Consider the following 18,398-nt stretch of genomic DNA (forward strand, 5'->3'; position numbering starts at 1 on the left):
AAAAATGCTTCGAAAAATCATTTAATGAGGGAAGGAGAGTGAACAATAATATCATTACTGCGGACATAGCTAGTACACGAGAAATCGGCAAAAATCTGTTACTTGTATATCCAGTGTACAGGGTGTCCCTAATTAAAGTATCGAGTTTGAACATGCGATTGAGTAGAAAAGTTTGTGTGTGTTATCGCTAAAATATAAGAACGTTCTCCATCACACAGGCTTATTACAAAAGGTAGTTACAACGTATAAATTAATCGTAATGACAAAGAAAAAAGAGGGAGAGCTTAAAATACAATTTTGTGAATGCACACTTAAAACTTTCTACTCAATCGCATGTTCAAACTCGATACTTTAATTAGGGACACCCTGTATAATAAATCCTTGATGCAATCAACACTAAATTTTGACTGGAGACGTACAGTAACGATATTAGTCAAAGAGACAATTTTTTGAATTTAATTTCACAAATCTTTTCCAATAAATAAAAAAAAACGTATCCATAAATAATTTTAAATTTACAGCCGAATCAAAAAAATAATTATTAATTTCTTTATAATATTGTACAAGTTTAAAATAAAATTTTAAATCTCACGTTTTGTTGAAAGCGGTAGATTGCATGTCAGGTCTTGGTTTCGAGGGTGGTTGGGCGTTCGCTATCATGTTCCGCCCATAATCAGTCATATGGAGATTCGCCCTCCGTAACGCTGCTTCAATTTTGACTCTCTTATCTTGTGCCACCTATAATTAAAGTAGAGTTTGAGGAAAAAGGTTGATCTTTTGACGCAGTTAGATTTTGCTCAACTCCATCACCCAAATACTGTTTCAAAACGGTAATAAAGTTTCATGGGTCTATATAGTGCCATACTTAAAAGTTTTTTGTATAATCACCGCCCTAATATTTGGCACTAAAGATGAATTCCCTCAAAATTTTAAAATCGCAAGTGAAAATACGGTTTGAAAGTAGAGTTTTAAAGGGCTTCATGATTTTAAAGCTCAAAAATATTCCAATAAGGCTTGGAATATAGCCTGAAAGCCACTTAACCCCTCCCAAATCGAGAAATCCAATGAAACAAAGTAGAATTACTGAAATCGCAATTTCCGCCCAGAGCTTTAAATTCTGAAAAACGTTAAAATTCTCAAAATTGTCAATATATTTTGGCAATGATTGTAGTTGCGCCCGTCAAGGGCGCCTTAATGAGGAGTACCTAGGGAAAATCTCACGATTCAGTTTTCCGGCTCGATTATTCATGTTTGTTCTCGATCATTCATTTTTTATTTTGTGTTTTTTTCACGCATGTTAATGTTAACAAAGATAAGAGCCTTGCTCGATTAAACTACTTTTCGTAGTATTTCCCCGATTTCCTATCTTTCTTCCGATCGGATTCATTAAAAGGTTATTCAAGATGGCTACCGAAGCGATAGTGTTTGGGACATGCCTTTTTGCATCGTGTAAAGACTTTTCCAGAATCCAGATCCAGCTGACAATTTCAAATAATACAATATAAAAGAAAGTCCGAAAATGTTCATTTTGACTTTTCAATACATGAAAAACAACAAAGTGAGTTTTTTTAAAATTACAATATTTCGTACTCAAAACTAGTACATCATTCAGGTAAAAGTTCTCTTACAAACGTGTCGATGAGTTTTTATGTAAAAATCTTGCTAATTAAAACAATTAAAATTAGAAAATGTTCACTAGAGGATAAAACAATTAATCAATAAAATGTGGTGAATAGTAAACAATAGAAAAATATAAGACATGAGAACATAATTAGTCAAAATCCCAATGGAAAAAGAAAGGCTAAAACAAAGAGGCCTGAATAGGAGGCAAGACGATAGAAACGACTCAAGAGACAAAAATTAGACAAAACCTAGGAAAAAAAGATATAAATCTCTTGAGGCTTTGAGGCCGTGGTTCAAAATAGGTGATTTTCTTTTAATGTATAATGCTTCTTTTATAAGAAGAATGTTCCAATTTGAGGCTGAATCAATGATCTTTGTATTGTTCTCTACGCAGTTTAGGTAGTAGTCTCTCGTTTCAGACTTTGTCAATTCACCAAGTCCATGATGTAGAAGATTGGTCATGTAACGCATTTCTTGGCAACTGGTCAGATGATCATAAATTGCAGTATTACTTGACTTATTCTTATTAGAGGTGGCATGCTCCACACAACGCTCGTGAAGATTTCTATCTGTTTTACCAATATAGTCGGCACTACATCCAGGACAAGTAAAGTGGTAGACGACACTTGATTTTAAAAGACTTGGTGTTTTATCTTTCATATTTGTAAAAAATGATAACTTGTTTGTAGAATATATCACTTTAAACACGAGACTAAATTAACATACATAAGATTTGAGTGTCTTGGCTCCACTGTGGTATGAAAATCCTTTGGAGGCACGTGGTGGCAAAGTGGTTTCTTTGAGGTTGAAGTTTGAAAATTTCCGGTGTCAACATTAAATTTCTTATACACACACGTCTTTTGCATCTTTCTCACAGCTTGAGAAAGTCATAACGACTTATAAACGTCATAACGACTTATAATTAGCAATTAAGTGGAAGAATCTGAGGACTCTCACAGGAAAGTTTTAGGTCTCTTTTGGGAATTGGATGAGTGATTTTCGATAAGAAATGCAATAAAAATGCTTCGAAAAATCATTTAATGAGGGAAGGAGAGTGAACAATAATATCATTACTGCGGACATAGCTAGTACACGAGAAATCGGCAAAAATCTGTTACTTGTATATCCAGTGTACAGGGTGTCCCTAATTAAAGTATCGAGTTTGAACATGCGATTGAGTAGAAAAGTTTGTGTGTGTTATCGCTTGAGTAGAAAAGTTTGTGTGTGTTATCGCTAAAATATAAGAACGTTCTCCATCACACAGGCTTATTACAAAAGGTAGTTACAACGTATAAATTAATCGTAATGACAAAGAAAAAAGAGGGAGAGCTTAAAATACAATTTTGTGAATGCACACTTAAAACTTTCTACTCAATCGCATGTTCAAACTCGATACTTTAATTAGGGACACCCTGTATAATAAATCCTTGATGCAATCAACACTAAATTTTGACTGGAGACGTACAGTAACGATATTAGTCAAAGAGACAATTTTTTGAATTTAATTTCACAAATCTTTTCCAATAAATAAAAAAAAACGTATCCATAAATAATTTTAAATTTACAGCCGAATCAAAAAAATAATTATTAATTTCTTTATAATATTGTACAAGTTTAAAATAAAATTTTAAATCTCACGTTTTGTTGAAAGCGGTAGATTGCATGTCAGGTCTTGGTTTCGAGGGTGGTTGGGCGTTCGCTATCATGTTCCGCCCATAATCAGTCATATGGAGATTCGCCCTCCGTAACGCTGCTTCAATTTTGACTCTCTTATCTTGTGCCACCTATAATTAAAGTAGAGTTTGAGGAAAAAGGTTGATCTTTTGACGCAGTTAGATTTTGCTCAACTCCATCACCCAAATACTGTTTCAAAACGGTAATAAAGTTTCATGGGTCTATATAGTGCCATACTTAAAAAGTTTTTTGTATAATCACCGCCCTAATATTTTGGCACTAAAGATGAATTCCCTCAAAATTTTAAAATCGCAAGTGAAAATACGGTTTGAAAGTAGAGTTTTAAAGGGCTTCATGATTTTAAAGCTCAAAAATATTCCAATAAGGCTTGGAATATAGCCTGAAAGCCACTTAACCCCTCCCAAATCGAGAAATCCAATGAAACAAAGTAGAATTACTGAAATCGCAATTTCCGCCCAGAGCTTTAAATTCTGAAAAACGTTAAAATTCTCAAAATTGTCAATATATTTTGGCAATGATTGTAGTTGCGCCCGTCAAGGGCGCCTTAATGAGGAGTACCTAGGGAAAATCTCACGATTCAGTTTTCCGGCTCGATTATTCATGTTTGTTCTCGATCATTCATTTTTTATTTTGTGTTTTTTTCACGCATGTTAATGTTAACAAAGATAAGAGCCTTGCTCGATTAAACTACTTTTCGTAGTATTTCCCCGATTTCCTATCTTTCTTCCGATCGGATTCATTAAAAGGTTATTCAAGATGGCTACCGAAGCGATAGTGTTTGGGACATGCCTTTTTGCATCGTGTAAAGACTTTTCCAGAATCCAGATCCAGCTGACAATTTCAAATAATACAATATAAAAGAAAGTCCGAAAATGTTCATTTTGACTTTTCAATACATGAAAAACAACAAAGTGAGTTTTTTTAAAATTACAATATTTCGTACTCAAAACTAGTACATCATTCAGGTAAAAGTTCTCTTACAAACGTGTCGATGAGTTTTATGTAAAAATCTTGCTAATTAAAACAATTAAAATTAGAAAATGTTCACTAGAGGATAAAACAATTAATCAATAAAATGTGGTGAATAGTAAACAATAGAAAAAATATAAGACATGAGAACATAATTAGTCAAAATCCCAATGGAAAAAGAAAGGCTAAAACAAAGAGGCCTGAATAGGAGGCAAGACGATAGAAACGACTCAAGAGACAAAAATTAGACAAAACCTAGGAAAAAAGATATAAATCTCTTGAGGCTTTGAGGCCGTGGTTCAAAATAGGTGATTTTCTTTTAATGTATAATGCTTCTTTTATAAGAAGAATGTTCCAATTTGAGGCTGAATCAATGATCTTTGTATTGTTCTCTACGCAGTTTAGGTAGTAGTCTCTCGTTTCAGACTTTGTCAATTCACCAAGTCCATGATGTAGAAGATTGGTCATGTAACGCATTTCTTGGCAACTGGTCAGATGATCATAAATTGCAGTATTACTTGACTTATTCTATTAGAGGTGGCATGCTCCACACACAACGCTCGTGAAGATTTCTATCTGTTTTACCAATATAGTCGGCACTACATCCAGGACAAGTAAAGTGGTAGACGACACTTGATTTTAAAAGACTTGGTGTTTTATCTTTCATATTTGTAAAAAATGATAACTTGTTTGTAGAATATATCACTTTAAACACGAGACTAAATTAACATACATAAGATTTGAGTGTCTTGGCTCCACTGTGGTATGAAAATCCTTTGGAGGCACGTGGTGGCAAAGTGGTTTCTTTGAGGTTGAAGTTTGAAAATTTCCGGTGTCAACATTAAATTTCTTATACACACACGTCTTTTGCATCTTTCTCACAGCTTGAGAAAGTCATAACGACTTATAAACGTCATAACGACTTATAATTAGCAATTAAGTGGAAGAATCTGAGGACTCTCACAGGAAAGTTTTAGGTCTCTTTTGGGAATTGGATGAGTGATTTTCGATAAGAAATGCAATAAAAATGCTTCGAAAAATCATTTAATGAGGGAAGGAGAGTGAACAATAATATCATTACTGCGGACATAGCTAGTACACGAGAAATCGGCAAAAATCTGTTACTTGTATATCCAGTGTACAGGGTGTCCCTAATTAAAGTATCGAGTTTGAACATGCGATTGAGTAGAAAAGTTTGTGTGTGTTATCGCTTGAGTAGAAAAGTTTGTGTGTGTTATCGCTAAAATATAAGAACGTTCTCCATCACACAGGCTTATTACAAAAGGTAGTTACAACGTATAAATTAATCGTAATGACAAAGAAAAGAGGGAGAGCTTAAAATACAATTTTGTGAATGCACACTTAAAACTTTCTACTCAATCGCATGTTCAAACTCGATACTTTAATTAGGGACACCCTGTATAATAAATCCTTGATGCAATCAACACTAAATTTTGACTGGAGACGTACAGTAACGATATTAGTCAAAGAGACAATTTTTTGAATTTAATTTCACAAATCTTTTCCAATAAATAAAAAAAAACGTATCCATAAATAATTTTAAATTTACAGCCGAATCAAAAAAATAATTATTAATTTCTTTATAATATTGTACAAGTTTAAAATAAAATTTTAAATCTCACGTTTTGTTGAAAGCGGTAGATTGCATGTCAGGTCTTGGTTTCGAGGGTGGTTGGGCGTTCGCTATCATGTTCCGCCCATAATCAGTCATATGGAGATTCGCCCTCCGTAACGCTGCTTCAATTTTGACTCTCTTATCTTGTGCCACCTATAATTAAAGTAGAGTTTGAGGAAAAAGGTTGATCTTTTGACGCAGTTAGATTTTGCTCAACTCCATCACCCAAATACTGTTTCAAAACGGTAATAAAGTTTCATGGGTCTATATAGTGCCATACTTAAAAGTTTTTTGTATAATCACCGCCCTAATATTTGGCACTAAAGATGAATTCCCTCAAAATTTTAAAATCGCAAGTGAAAATACGGTTTGAAAGTAGAGTTTTAAAGGGCTTCATGATTTTAAAGCTCAAAAATATTCCAATAAGGCTTGGAATATAGCCTGAAAGCCACTTAACCCCTCCCAAATCGAGAAATCCAATGAAACAAAGTAGAATTACTGAAATCGCAATTTCCGCCCAGAGCTTTAAATTCTGAAAAACGTTAAAATTCTCAAAATTGTCAATATATTTTGGCAATGATTGTAGTTGCGCCCGTCAAGGGCGCCTTAATGAGGAGTACCTAGGGAAAATCTCACGATTCAGTTTTCCGGCTCGATTATTCATGTTTGTTCTCGATCATTCATTTTTTATTTTGTGTTTTTTTCACGCATGTTAATGTTAACAAAGATAAGAGCCTTGCTCGATTAAACTACTTTTCGTAGTATTTCCCCGATTTCCTATCTTTCTTCCGATCGGATTCATTAAAAGGTTATTCAAGATGGCTACCGAAGCGATAGTGTTTGGGACATGCCTTTTTGCATCGTGTAAAGACTTTTCCAGAATCCAGATCCAGCTGACAATTTCAAATAATACAATATAAAAGAAAGTCCGAAAATGTTCATTTTGACTTTTCAATACATGAAAAACAACAAAGTGAGTTTTTTTAAAATTACAATATTTCGTACTCAAAACTAGTACATCATTCAGGTAAAAGTTCTCTTACAAACGTGTCGATGAGTTTTATGTAAAAATCTTGCTAATTAAAACAATTAAAATTAGAAAATGTTCACTAGAGGATAAAACAATTAATCATTAAATGTGGTGAATAGTAAACAATAGAAAAATATAAGACATGAGAACATAATTAGTCAAAATCCCAATGGAAAAAGAAAGGCTAAAACAAAGAGGCCTGAATAGGAGGCAAGACGATAGAAACGACTCAAGAGACAAAAATTAGACAAAACCTAGGAAAAAAGATATAAAATCTCTTGAGGCTTTGAGGCCGTGGTTCAAAATAGGTGATTTTCTTTTAATGTATAATGCTTCTTTTATAAGAAGAATGTTCCAATTTGAGGCTGAATCAATGATCTTTGTATTGTTCTCTACGCAGTTTAGGTAGTAGTCTCTCGTTTCAGACTTTGTCAATTCACCAAGTCCATGATGTAGAAGATTGGTCATGTAACGCATTTCTTGGCAACTGGTCAGATGATCATAAATTGCAGTATTACTTGACTTATTCTTATTAGAGGTGGCATGCTCCACACAACGCTCGTGAAGATTTCTATCTGTTTTACCAATATAGTCGGCACTACATCCAGGACAAGTAAAGTGGTAGACGACACTTGATTTTAAAAGACTTGGTGTTTTATCTTTCATATTTGTAAAAAATGATAACTTGTTTGTAGAATATATCACTTTAAACTTTATTTTCTTGTCGGGCTGTACTGTAATGGTCAACTCTACGAGCAGACTGACGGTGTAAGTATGGGCAGTTCGATGGGTCCTCTTCTTGCCAATATTATCATGACCGAACTTGAAAAGTCTATTGTTGTGCCACTTGTAAATGAAGGATTAATTAAGTTCTACGGACGCTATGTAGACGATACGCTTCTCCTTGTGAAACCAAATGACGTCGATCGAATTCATCAAAAATTAAACACTTTCGATAAAAGCATTCAATTTACTGTTGATAGATTTGATAATGAAACACCACATTTTCTTGATATCGAAATTTCTCCTGATGGTCTGTCTGTCTACCGAAAAGATACAAACACTGGACAGTATATCAATTTTCAAAGTCACACCCCATGGAGATACAAAACCTCATGGATACGGAGTTTAATCACAAGGGCAAATCGTTTATGTTCTGATAATAAACTTCCACACGAACTTACTCTAATTAAGAAGTTCGCATCTTGGAATGGTTTCCCACAACACGTGTGCAAAAGTTTGATTTTCCGAACTCTCCAAAACACTGTATCAAATAAACCTGATACATATCGTGAAACTGAAACCACCATTTGGATCAAGACCACCTATCATGGGACCCAATGTGAACAACTTCTTGACAGACTTGAAAAGAAGCTGAAAAGGTCAGTACAGCCCGACAAGAAAATAAAGTTTAAAGTGATATATTCTACAAACAAGTTATCATTTTTTACAAATATGAAAGATAAAACACCAAGTCTTTTAAAATCAAGTGTCGTCTACCACTTTACTTGTCCTGGATGTAGTGCCGACTATATTGGTAAAACAGATAGAAATCTTCACGAGCGTTGTGTGGAGCATGCCACCTCTAATAAGAATAAGTCAAGTAATACTGCAATTTATGATCATCTGACCAGTTGCCAAGAAATGCGTTACATGACCAATCTTCTACATCATGGACTTGGTGAATTGACAAAGTCTGAAACGAGAGACTACTACCTAAACTGCGTAGAGAACAATACAAAGATCATTGATTCAGCCTCAAATTGGAACATTCTTCTTATAAAAGAAGCATTATACATTAAAAGAAAATCACCTATTTTGAACCACGGCCTCAAAGCCTCAAGAGATTTATATCTTTTTTCCTAGGTTTTGTCTAATTTTTGTCTCTTGAGTCGTTTCTATCGTCTTGCCTCCTATTCAGGCCTCTTTGTTTTAGCCTTTCTTTTTCCATTGGGATTTTGACTAATTATGTTCTCATGTCTTATATTTTTCTATTGTTTACTATTCACCACATTTTATTGATTAATTGTTTTATCCTCTAGTGAACATTTTCTAATTTTAATTGTTTTAATTAGCAAGATTTTTACATAAAACTCATCGACACGTTTGTAAGAGAACTTTTACCTGAATGATGTACTAGTTTTGAGTACGAAATATTGTAATTTTAAAAAAACTCACTTTGTTGTTTTTCATGTATTGAAAAGTCAAAATGAACATTTTCGGACTTTCTTTTATATTGTAAAGACTTTATTTGCTCTAGTTTTCGTTGATTTTTATGAACTATTTTTTACCAAAAATGAGACTTATTTTTTGCTTTGTTTTGGTTTGTTGTTTGTTATGATTCCATGACATTCAATGAATGATGATGCGATGGTTGATTGCAATAAAAAACATATTTTCCTGTTGGGCTTGGAGAAAGTTATGGATGGATTATTGGATGAAGTATCCTAACGTATACATTTCCTATGTAAATGTAATGAAGAAGACGAGAGAAGTAATTTTCACCAAATTATGGCGGCTTTCACTGCAAATCGATTGAAGACGATAACGTGATGAACAATATTTGATGAACTTTTAGATCGTATACTGGAATTTCATTAAGTAAGATGAAAGTATCTTTCAACAAATTATGGACAAAAATCCAGACGTTGCGATTATTAATTATTGTGATTGCGATTGATTGATGCATGGGTTGGGCGGCAATCGAAAATATGTTCCGTTCGCGTCAAAAATTTTCTTAAAATTGAGTCGGTCGGTCGGTAGTAAATTTAGTCGGGTTTTTTGGAAAATGGTTTCAAAGTATATATACCTTAAAGGAAGAAATTTTGGCGGAAAGAAAATTTGCGGATTTGGCGGATTTGACTGAAATCCGCCAAATTAAGTTACCGCCAAAATTTCTTTTTTCGCAATCCGCCAAATTAAATTCCCGCCAAATTAAACATTTTGAAAATATGATCTCTTTTAAGGTGTTTTTGCTATTTTTTCGCTGTTTTGACGCCATCTTAAGGTTAAATTTTTAAGCGACCGCCAAATTAAATTCCCGCCAAGTTTAGTTTTTTCGTCCATCCGCCAAATTAGATTGATTCCCTCTGAAAAAACTTTTTTGGCCATCTGCCAAATTAAATTCCCGCCAAAATTTCTTCCTTTAAGGTAGTTTTTAATATTTATTCGTTCGCTTGATGAAAAATTCAGACAATTTTCTGACTCGTCTGACTAGGAATTTTTGTCTGCCAAGTTGGTCAGTCGGCTGACGCGAACGGAACATATTTTTGATTGTCGCCTTGGAGTTTTTCACCAAACTGCGATTTGATATTGAAGACGATGGATGATTTGATGAACTTTTGGATCATTTATTATGATGAAGTGTTACTGGAATTTGATTAAGTAAGACCAAAGCATTTTTCAACAAATTATGGACAAAATCCAGTTCTTGTGGTTATTAATTGCGATTGCGATTGATGCATGGGTTTGAGTTTTTCACCACTGCGATTTGCTATTGAAGACAATGGGTGGTTTGATGAACTTTTAGATCATTTATTATGATAAAGTGTTACTGGAATTTGATTTAAGTAAGACCAAAGTATTTTTCAACAAATTATGGACAAAAATCCAGATGGTGCGATTATTGATTATGATTGATAAATAATCAATTATGATTAAATATTGATTGCAGTCGATCAGTATCAATTTAAGTACATTACATCGATTACCTATTGATTTTTACTGACTTAATAACTAACTGATACATTAACACAATCGATAGATAATTAATTCACAATCAATTTTATCTTTTTTTAATATTTTATTTATGTTTTACTGAACTAAATTTCTTCTAGATGACTTGGAGTGAATTATGTTTAAAAAAAAATATTGATTTTTGTTGTTCTGTTGTTGTATATTGATTTTAGGTGTTCTACACTTGGAAGCTGCTAAATTTATTTTTTCCTGTACAAGGACCAAAAAGGAGTGGCAAAGAAGACTTCTTGTGTGATTTTTAAGAAAACTATATATTGTTTTGTTTTTACACATTTTCCTTGCAGTTCTTATAAATAAAACTTAAAAAAGCAAATTTTATTGCAACTTTCTGACTCATTTAACATGTCATTGAAATGGTTTACAGAAACTGTAATTATTTGGGCCTCCTGCTTTTTGTTTCCTTGGTTATCACTAACCGACGTCAGTTTCCCAGAAAAACATTGCAACGGGCGCATCATAGCCTTGGCTATTAGCTAGTACTATATCGTACCACGGTGTATCTAAAAATAGGAACAAACCTGCCCAATTTATCTGTTTGTGCGACTTGCAATCCCATCCTCCTTTGGGGTCGTCCACGTAGTACGTACGCACTAAGGGGGGAGGGGAGGGGAGGGGTCAAAGGAAAATGTACGTATGATTTTTACGCTTCTTATACGCATCAAGGAAAAGAAAAAGTTTCTTAATAAACATTGAGTTTCATGTATGAAATAAAGACCCGAACCAAACGATTTGAGTTCGAAATTTTCTTCAACCGAGAGGGGGGGGGGGTGAATGAAAAAGTACGTACTTATCAGGGGGTATAGCCATTTGCGTACGCTTGCGTGCTGGGGGGAGGGGGTACTCGATTTTTGATATTTTAGTGCGTACGTACTATGTAGACGGCCCCTTTGCGTTAATTCCTCGCACACATTAATTACTTACAATATCAAAAGAAAGGTAATAACTTTCACGGTTTTTAAATCATTTTGAAATGAACTATGGGTTTGGAACTCATACAAACTTGAGTTAAAATAACTGACGTGTACCGGGCGGAGCGCTATTGAAACACGGAATACACAACTATACTCGAGATAATCAACTTATTACTGACCTGGTTTACGTTGTACGTATATACATTGAACAAGGGAGCTTTTGCGTCACGTTCCACATGATCTTCAACACGCGTGTGAGCTAATGTCGTCTAAAAAGAAAAAATGAACATGAATGATAGCATTGTAAAAATTGATTGATAGCACACGATAAAATTGTAATTAAAGAAGAAAAGTAGAACGTAAGAAAAGATTTAGAATGGGAATTAGAACGAGAATTTTGATGGCCCATACCTGTGTTGGTTCATATATACGATTTGCATCTTCCTTGACATTTGAGTTAATCTAAATTTGAAGTTAAACACTTGAATAAAATCTACTTCTGCAGAATTATAATACACAACACTTCTTGGTATGAAGGTTGAACGAAAAAATACTTTTCTAATAAATGCCCCTCGCTTTTTAAATAAATCCATGCCCCAAAATCCTTTTTTTGAAATTTCCAAAAGTTATTCATTTTGAGAAAGTGATTAAATCAGAGGATACCTCCCTAAAAACACAGACCTGTTCTGTGATCTTTTTCATCCGTTTTTCTTTTTCAACTTGTTCCATTTCTTCGTTGAATTTCTGTTGTCGAAGGTCTTCCAATTTCTCCGTGCGCACTTCGTCTCGATATTTCACTCTGAATAAACAAACATCGATATTAAAATTTGGTCAATTGAAGATAAAAGCCTAAACGTGTTTGGGTCACATAACTTTATAGCAAGATAAGCGAGGTTAGTTTATGGGAGTAACTTAACTTTACATTAAAGGTTAAAGAGGTCAAATTCTTCTAGTTCTCTCAAGTCTCAATTAAAGCTTGCTCTCTATCAAATTGATCCTACACATCAGAGCGCTATCAACGAAATCCAAGAAGAAACATCGAAGCGTTTTTTACCTTTCCATGTCATGGCATCTTTGCATTGCTCTTCTTTCTTGCAATTCGATCAGACGTAATTGGTCCAGTTCCTCAAGTTGAGCCGTGTGTATGTTTTGTCTCTCCTTGTACTCTTGAATCTGAAAAAAGAAATCATGAAGTGAAAATTGTAGGATTTGCTGTGTGTGTGTAGGCTGCTGGCATCCACTAACGGATTCGTGCTCCTTATAGAGGATGCTTAATAAGCTATATTTCCTTTGTCCAGAGATTTGCTGCCTTTAGCCGATATACGGCTAAAGACATTTTTAGCTGGCGAGTGTCTACAAATATAACATTACGTAATGTTTAAATTTTCTGTGAGGCACCAAATCATAGATTGGAAAATATATTTGGATTTTGAAAAAAAAGTAGGCGGAAGGAAGTTTGCTTGTTTTTCTTCCTCCTTTCTTGTTTAATGTGGAGATTTTGTAAAAGATGAGAAATTAGATTTATTGAATTTAAGTGCCCTGATGTATCTTCTGTGTGCACCAACAAAATTTTGCTTCACAAAACTACATTTTGATGCTTTAATTTGGACTTGCATGAGTGTATAATTTTTTACCACAATGGATTCGTTGATCACTTTGGCTCCAGATAATTGTTTTGTCAGTTCTACAGATATGTTGCAGATTATTTCAAGGTATTCTAGTTATGTATATACAGTACATTTTGGGGGTCATATTGAATATTTCTGACATTACTTCTTTATGATTCTACAAAAGGGAGTGTTGTTGTTCCTTCAAAGGGCCTTTAAATGTTAAAACAAACAAAGAACTTTTCTTCAGCTTTGGCATTTCACTTTTTAATACTGTGTGGCCTTTGTATATTTTCAGGCACTTAGCTTCAATTCTTTGAAGAGATTGAAGTGTTTCTGGTTGTTTTCTTTCACTTTTGTGTTCATATTTGTATTTTTTGAGCTTCGACCGAAGAGCTGATGGAAAAGTTTTGATAAATCTACATACCAGATATCTCATAAAAGCAAAAGTCAAAAATAAATCTACAGACTGTACATAATGCGCGCATCAGATTGTTTTTTATCTTTTTTCTGTTTTGTTTTTCTGGTCTGGGATTCGAATTTCAAATGTAAACATTCCATTGAAAACGTTCGAAACGATCGTTTTTGCGCGCACATCAATGTCAATCAAATTACTCGCCAAGATTTCCTTTGCGAACCGGAAAGCGGTTGGTAGATCATTAAGCAGACCTATACTACCTGTGGTTTTGTAGAGGTCTGCGATTCAGACTACTGTGTGTGATGTGTTAAAAACCCTCGTAATTGTCACTCCTTCAAAGTCCTCGGGACCTGGGGGTGTGGGTTTTTATGGGTGAAGAGAACATACATAACTCAACTCGGGACCTCGGGACTTGGGGGAGTAGATACTTTGGAGAGTGTTGGCACAGTTCAACTCGGGACTTCGGGACCTCGGGACCTGGGGTTGTAGATACTTTAGAGAGTGTTGGCACAGTTCAACTCGGGACTTCGGGACCTCGGGACCTGGGGTTGTAGATACTTTGGAGAGTGTTGGCACAGTTCAACTCGGGACTTCGGAACCTCGGGACCTGGGGTTGTAGATACTTTGGAGAGCGTTGCTACAGTTCAACTCGGGACTTCGGAACTTGGGGTTAGAGAATTTTTTGGAGGTATAACATATCGGGTGTGCTTGTTCCGTAAAATACACACAAAGAAAATCGCATCCCAGCTTGTAAAAAATCCAGCTCATCCGAAGTCAAGTAACTCGTACTAGTAATGGAATAACTTAAAATAAGTAATAGAACGGGATCTTTGTTATCTACCTTAAGGAAAGAAATTTTGGCGGGAATCGACGGATGGCGGAAATCAATTCTGGCCGAATCCGCCAAATTTTCTTTCCTTCAAAGTTTCTTCGATTCAGGGTCAACTATGTCATCATTACAAAATTACTGCATAATGTCTAAGTACTCTTTTGTGAAGATAATCAAACCTTTTGTTTTTCTTTATCACGTTTGGATTTTTCTTTCTTTTCTTTGGCTTTTCGTTTTCGTGTTTCAGCTTCTTCCCGTATTCGTTGCTCATCAGCTTCAAGTTTCATGAGTTCCAACCTTTCTTCACGGTAATCGTTCAACTGAAAAAAAAAAACAAAAAAGTGAAAAAAAGTAGCTATACAGTTAAATACGAAACCAACCTTCTACCCATCTCCAAACAGGGGCCCCACGGTAGTACTGTAAGATGTACCCTTATTACACATTTGAAAGGAAAAGCAATTCTAAACAAGCGAAGAAAACACCTAGCATGGTGCCAGTAGCAATCAATTTAGACCGATAGCTTATCATTTTCCCGTTTACATAAAAATTTAAGTACAACATCGATCCTGCAAGCGTACGATGGAGTTTTACAAAACATCTATCCACTGAGCTTTACACGGAAACCATGATTACCAAAATCAGCGCAGTATAAAGGGTGCATACTAACCTTTTCTCTGAGATAGTTACAAACGAACTTTTGTTTTGTATGCTCAATCACATCTTTTTGTTTCTTTTTATACTGGAGCGCTGCTTCATGGAAAATAGCCGTCACACGAAGAATAAGGTCCTCTCGATCACGTCGCCATGCCAACAAGAGTGCTTTCATACGCCTCTGCAAACTTTTGTGCCGGAAAGCAAATTGCTCGAAATTTTTCTGAAAAAGGTTTAATAATGTCAAAATCAAGGAGAAGGAAATAAGAATAACGAGACTTGAATTAGTTTATTCCTTCTTTGTTAATAGTGGTCACGGCAAGCGTTTTTCGTCTGGGATGGATAATGGTTATTACACAGCAAATTAAGGCATATTTTTGAAACTTTGGTGAATTATGCAGCAAACTGCAGCAAAAGGAAACAGCCTTGGAAAAGCCTCTTTATATATTTCGCTGAGACGGAAACCCATCTAAGGCGGAAGAACATTTAACACTGTATAAAGTCAAACACATTGGTATTACGAATTATGGAGTGTCTGATATGCATTATTATGAGACTTCGTTGAATTTAATTAAAAGTTCATTAACAATTTTTAAATACATTGTACGCATATTATGAGCATAGAAATACCTTTGGTTTGAAACAAAAAAAGCACTCACAATGTCTCTGGAAGTCTTCTCAGGGAATTCAATAGCTAACCGATGCAGGTACATTTGCCGTCTGTTGTTCGAAATGGAATTGTATTGGTTGATAGTGTGTCGAAAACGCAGACAATCATCATCTGACCACCCATTGTTTGGCATGCTAGAAAAATACATAATCGAACTTTACGAAACAACTAGAGGGCATAAGCTGACGTTCTTAGAGTCTAACAAACCCACTTATATCTAAATCATGGTAAAAGTTAGTGAAGGCAATCTTCAAAAGTTAAAATTAGTTCAGTGACTTTAAAATCCCCAAAAAAACCTTTCACGTGATACACAAGTTAGCTTTTCATAGACGAGACAGGATGAGAAGGAAAATACCAAGGAATATAAATTATGGTAGAGAAAGATTCAAAAGCAAGCCGACTCACTTTGAGATGACATCATGGTATTGTTCTTCTAAAGTCTCCAACTCTATCGAATATCGTTCATCAAGCACGTCAAATTCTAAGAGACAATCTTCTCTAAGTTGTTCATCAGGGCAATACAACTCATTGAGATGCAATGGCGGACCAAGTTCGATTCTTGGTAATTTACCAAAAGTCGAATAACAACTCGTAGATGCTATTGTGTGAGCTGACATAGCTGAACATGAACTACTAGGTCGGTCTGTTTCGTAGCCATGGTCTGTTGGTTGAAGATCTTGTTCGTATACCATTGAGAATATCTCTTCTTCAATTTCCCGTCTCTGGTCTGCTAGGTCTTCCATCAAGTGGCTTTGTTGCTGTTTCACTGATTCTATAGTCTTTATAATTCCGTCTTCTTGCTGACTATCATGGTGTCCTATGGCTAGTTTGTGTCGGTTCGTTTTCAACCAAGAAAGCAGGTCTTCGCGGAGCATCAGAACAGTGTCAACTGTTCCTTTAACGAACCGTTTGAGTTCATATCTTAAGTGATCCTCATAATCCGTTATCTCCTCATATAGCTCTTCTTTAGCTGATGTTTTTTCATTTAAATTAGGAGCTAAAGGATGAAGGAGTTCTATCTCTCTCAACACTTTCTCTTCCGATTCTTTCAATTTACGCATTTCGATTTCCCATAAACGCCTGTGTTCTTGGATCATTTGTTCCTCGCGACTCTTCTTGACATTTTGTTCCAACTTTTCAACTCTCTTTAAGCCACGATTTGCACTGGATTTTCGAATTTGTGTGAGTAGCTGAACTTTCTCATAGTCGACAGGTTTGTAATTGGGTTTGTGTCCTGCAAGGAACCTTTGCACAAGTTTTGGATCTAAAATAACAAAATGAGCAAGACTATAACCACGACCCATGAACTTATATGTCTAATCTCCCCAATATAACCAAAACACTTTTCCATAAGTTAATGCCAGGAACAAATTTGAGTTAGAAAAAGCTAAACTATTTATTGATTTTATGTAGAATTCTTTAAAGAAGCTGAAAGAACTTTAATCTATATTTTTGTTGAAAACAGAATATCTTTAATCTACTTCTTTACTTACCTTGCTGTCCGATTTGCTTTTGGTGGACAGAAAGAAAGTTCTTGAAATCTCTACCACTCATGGCTTTGTCTTCTTTAGTTTAGTATTAACCTGTTTTTTTATCTAAAAATAAAAATGTGCATTTTAAAAGCATCATAAGCAAAATAATCAATGTTCGAATTCTCTTATCAAGCACACAAACGATCGATATTCAAAACTTTAAAAATTGCTCAAGGCTTTTAAAGATTTAGAAACAGTTTTTCACATCAAACAAATTGAAAAGATGAAATTGATTAATAATTCAAGAATTGTTCTTTTTCCTTGTATGTTAGCAACAATATTGTTCCATAAATATCAATAAAAAATCTTGCTTAATAGAAAATTTTAATGTAAAAACACAACTGAATGTTGGGGATGTCATTTTAATTGTCTGTAAGAAAGCCAAGTGTATCTCTCAAATGAGCAATGGAGATCACTTAAATGTGATATGTAAGTTTTGATCAGCATGTCATACGCCAATCTGTCTTCTTGTAGACAAAACATATGTATGGCATAACCCAAGAAAATGTTACAACTATTGATACAAAATCCCAATCAAACTTCTGGTCCGTCTCCTCCTGGAACCAACATTGTAATATTATTTCCATTCAACAAAATCTGGTCCAGTTTGGTAACACGACGTCCCTCAGGAGTGTTCTCGAATTCTGTGACATTTTCCAAAACAACATTAACAAAATCATCAAATCCAAGGAAAGTGCCAACAATTTCACGGTCTGTTTTCATGATGATGTGAATTTTAGATCCTATACATTTGTCGATGAGTTCAAATGGCAACAAAAGAGATGGATTAGACGTTGGAACTGAAGTAGCGGCCATCTTTTTTTATTTATAAGTGATTTATGAAGTCAGCTTTTTCTTATTGTAAGATCTAGTGAAATAAGTATAAAATATAATACATCTGCAAATACGTTGGAAAATGGGACCACTTAGAAAAATTGACTTTGACTCTCATCATTGTCAAATTGCATATTCAATTCGACCGACCGACCGACCGACCGACCCGACCGACCGACCGACCGACCGACCGACCGACCGACCGACCGACCGACCGACCGACCGACCGACCGACCG

The 18,398-nt window shown here is 34.9% G+C and overlaps 1 protein-coding gene across 2 annotated transcripts; it reads right to left on the minus strand.

The window, feature by feature from the left end:
• Positions 1–5,785: 5,785 nt before the first annotated feature.
• Positions 5,786–17,401, minus strand: LOC136821910 (coiled-coil domain-containing protein 148-like). Of its 2 annotated transcripts, none has more exons than XM_067078140.1 (10): positions 17,289–17,401; positions 16,201–17,059; positions 15,785–15,929; positions 15,142–15,348; positions 14,654–14,794; positions 12,675–12,793; positions 12,302–12,419; positions 12,032–12,082; positions 11,800–11,889; positions 5,786–6,076 (listed from the first exon to the last, which is right to left on the minus strand). In XM_067078140.1, the coding sequence occupies exons 1-10, from the start codon at positions 17,347–17,349 to the stop codon at positions 5,927–5,929; spliced, it is 1,941 nt and encodes a 646-aa protein (XP_066934241.1). In that variant the 5' UTR covers positions 17,350–17,401; the 3' UTR covers positions 5,786–5,926. The 2 variants fall into 2 exon arrangements, with proteins under 2 accessions (XP_066934241.1, XP_066934243.1); XM_067078142.1 differs by lacking the exon at positions 5,786–6,076 and adding an exon at positions 11,222–11,299.
• Positions 17,402–18,398: the final 997 nt, after the last annotated feature.

Source organism: Clytia hemisphaerica, unplaced genomic scaffold, assembly GCF_902728285.1.
Source record: "Clytia hemisphaerica strain Z4C2 unplaced genomic scaffold, Clytia hemisphaerica genome assembly, whole genome shotgun sequence".
Lineage (NCBI taxonomy): Eukaryota > Metazoa > Cnidaria > Hydrozoa > Leptothecata > Clytiidae > Clytia > Clytia hemisphaerica.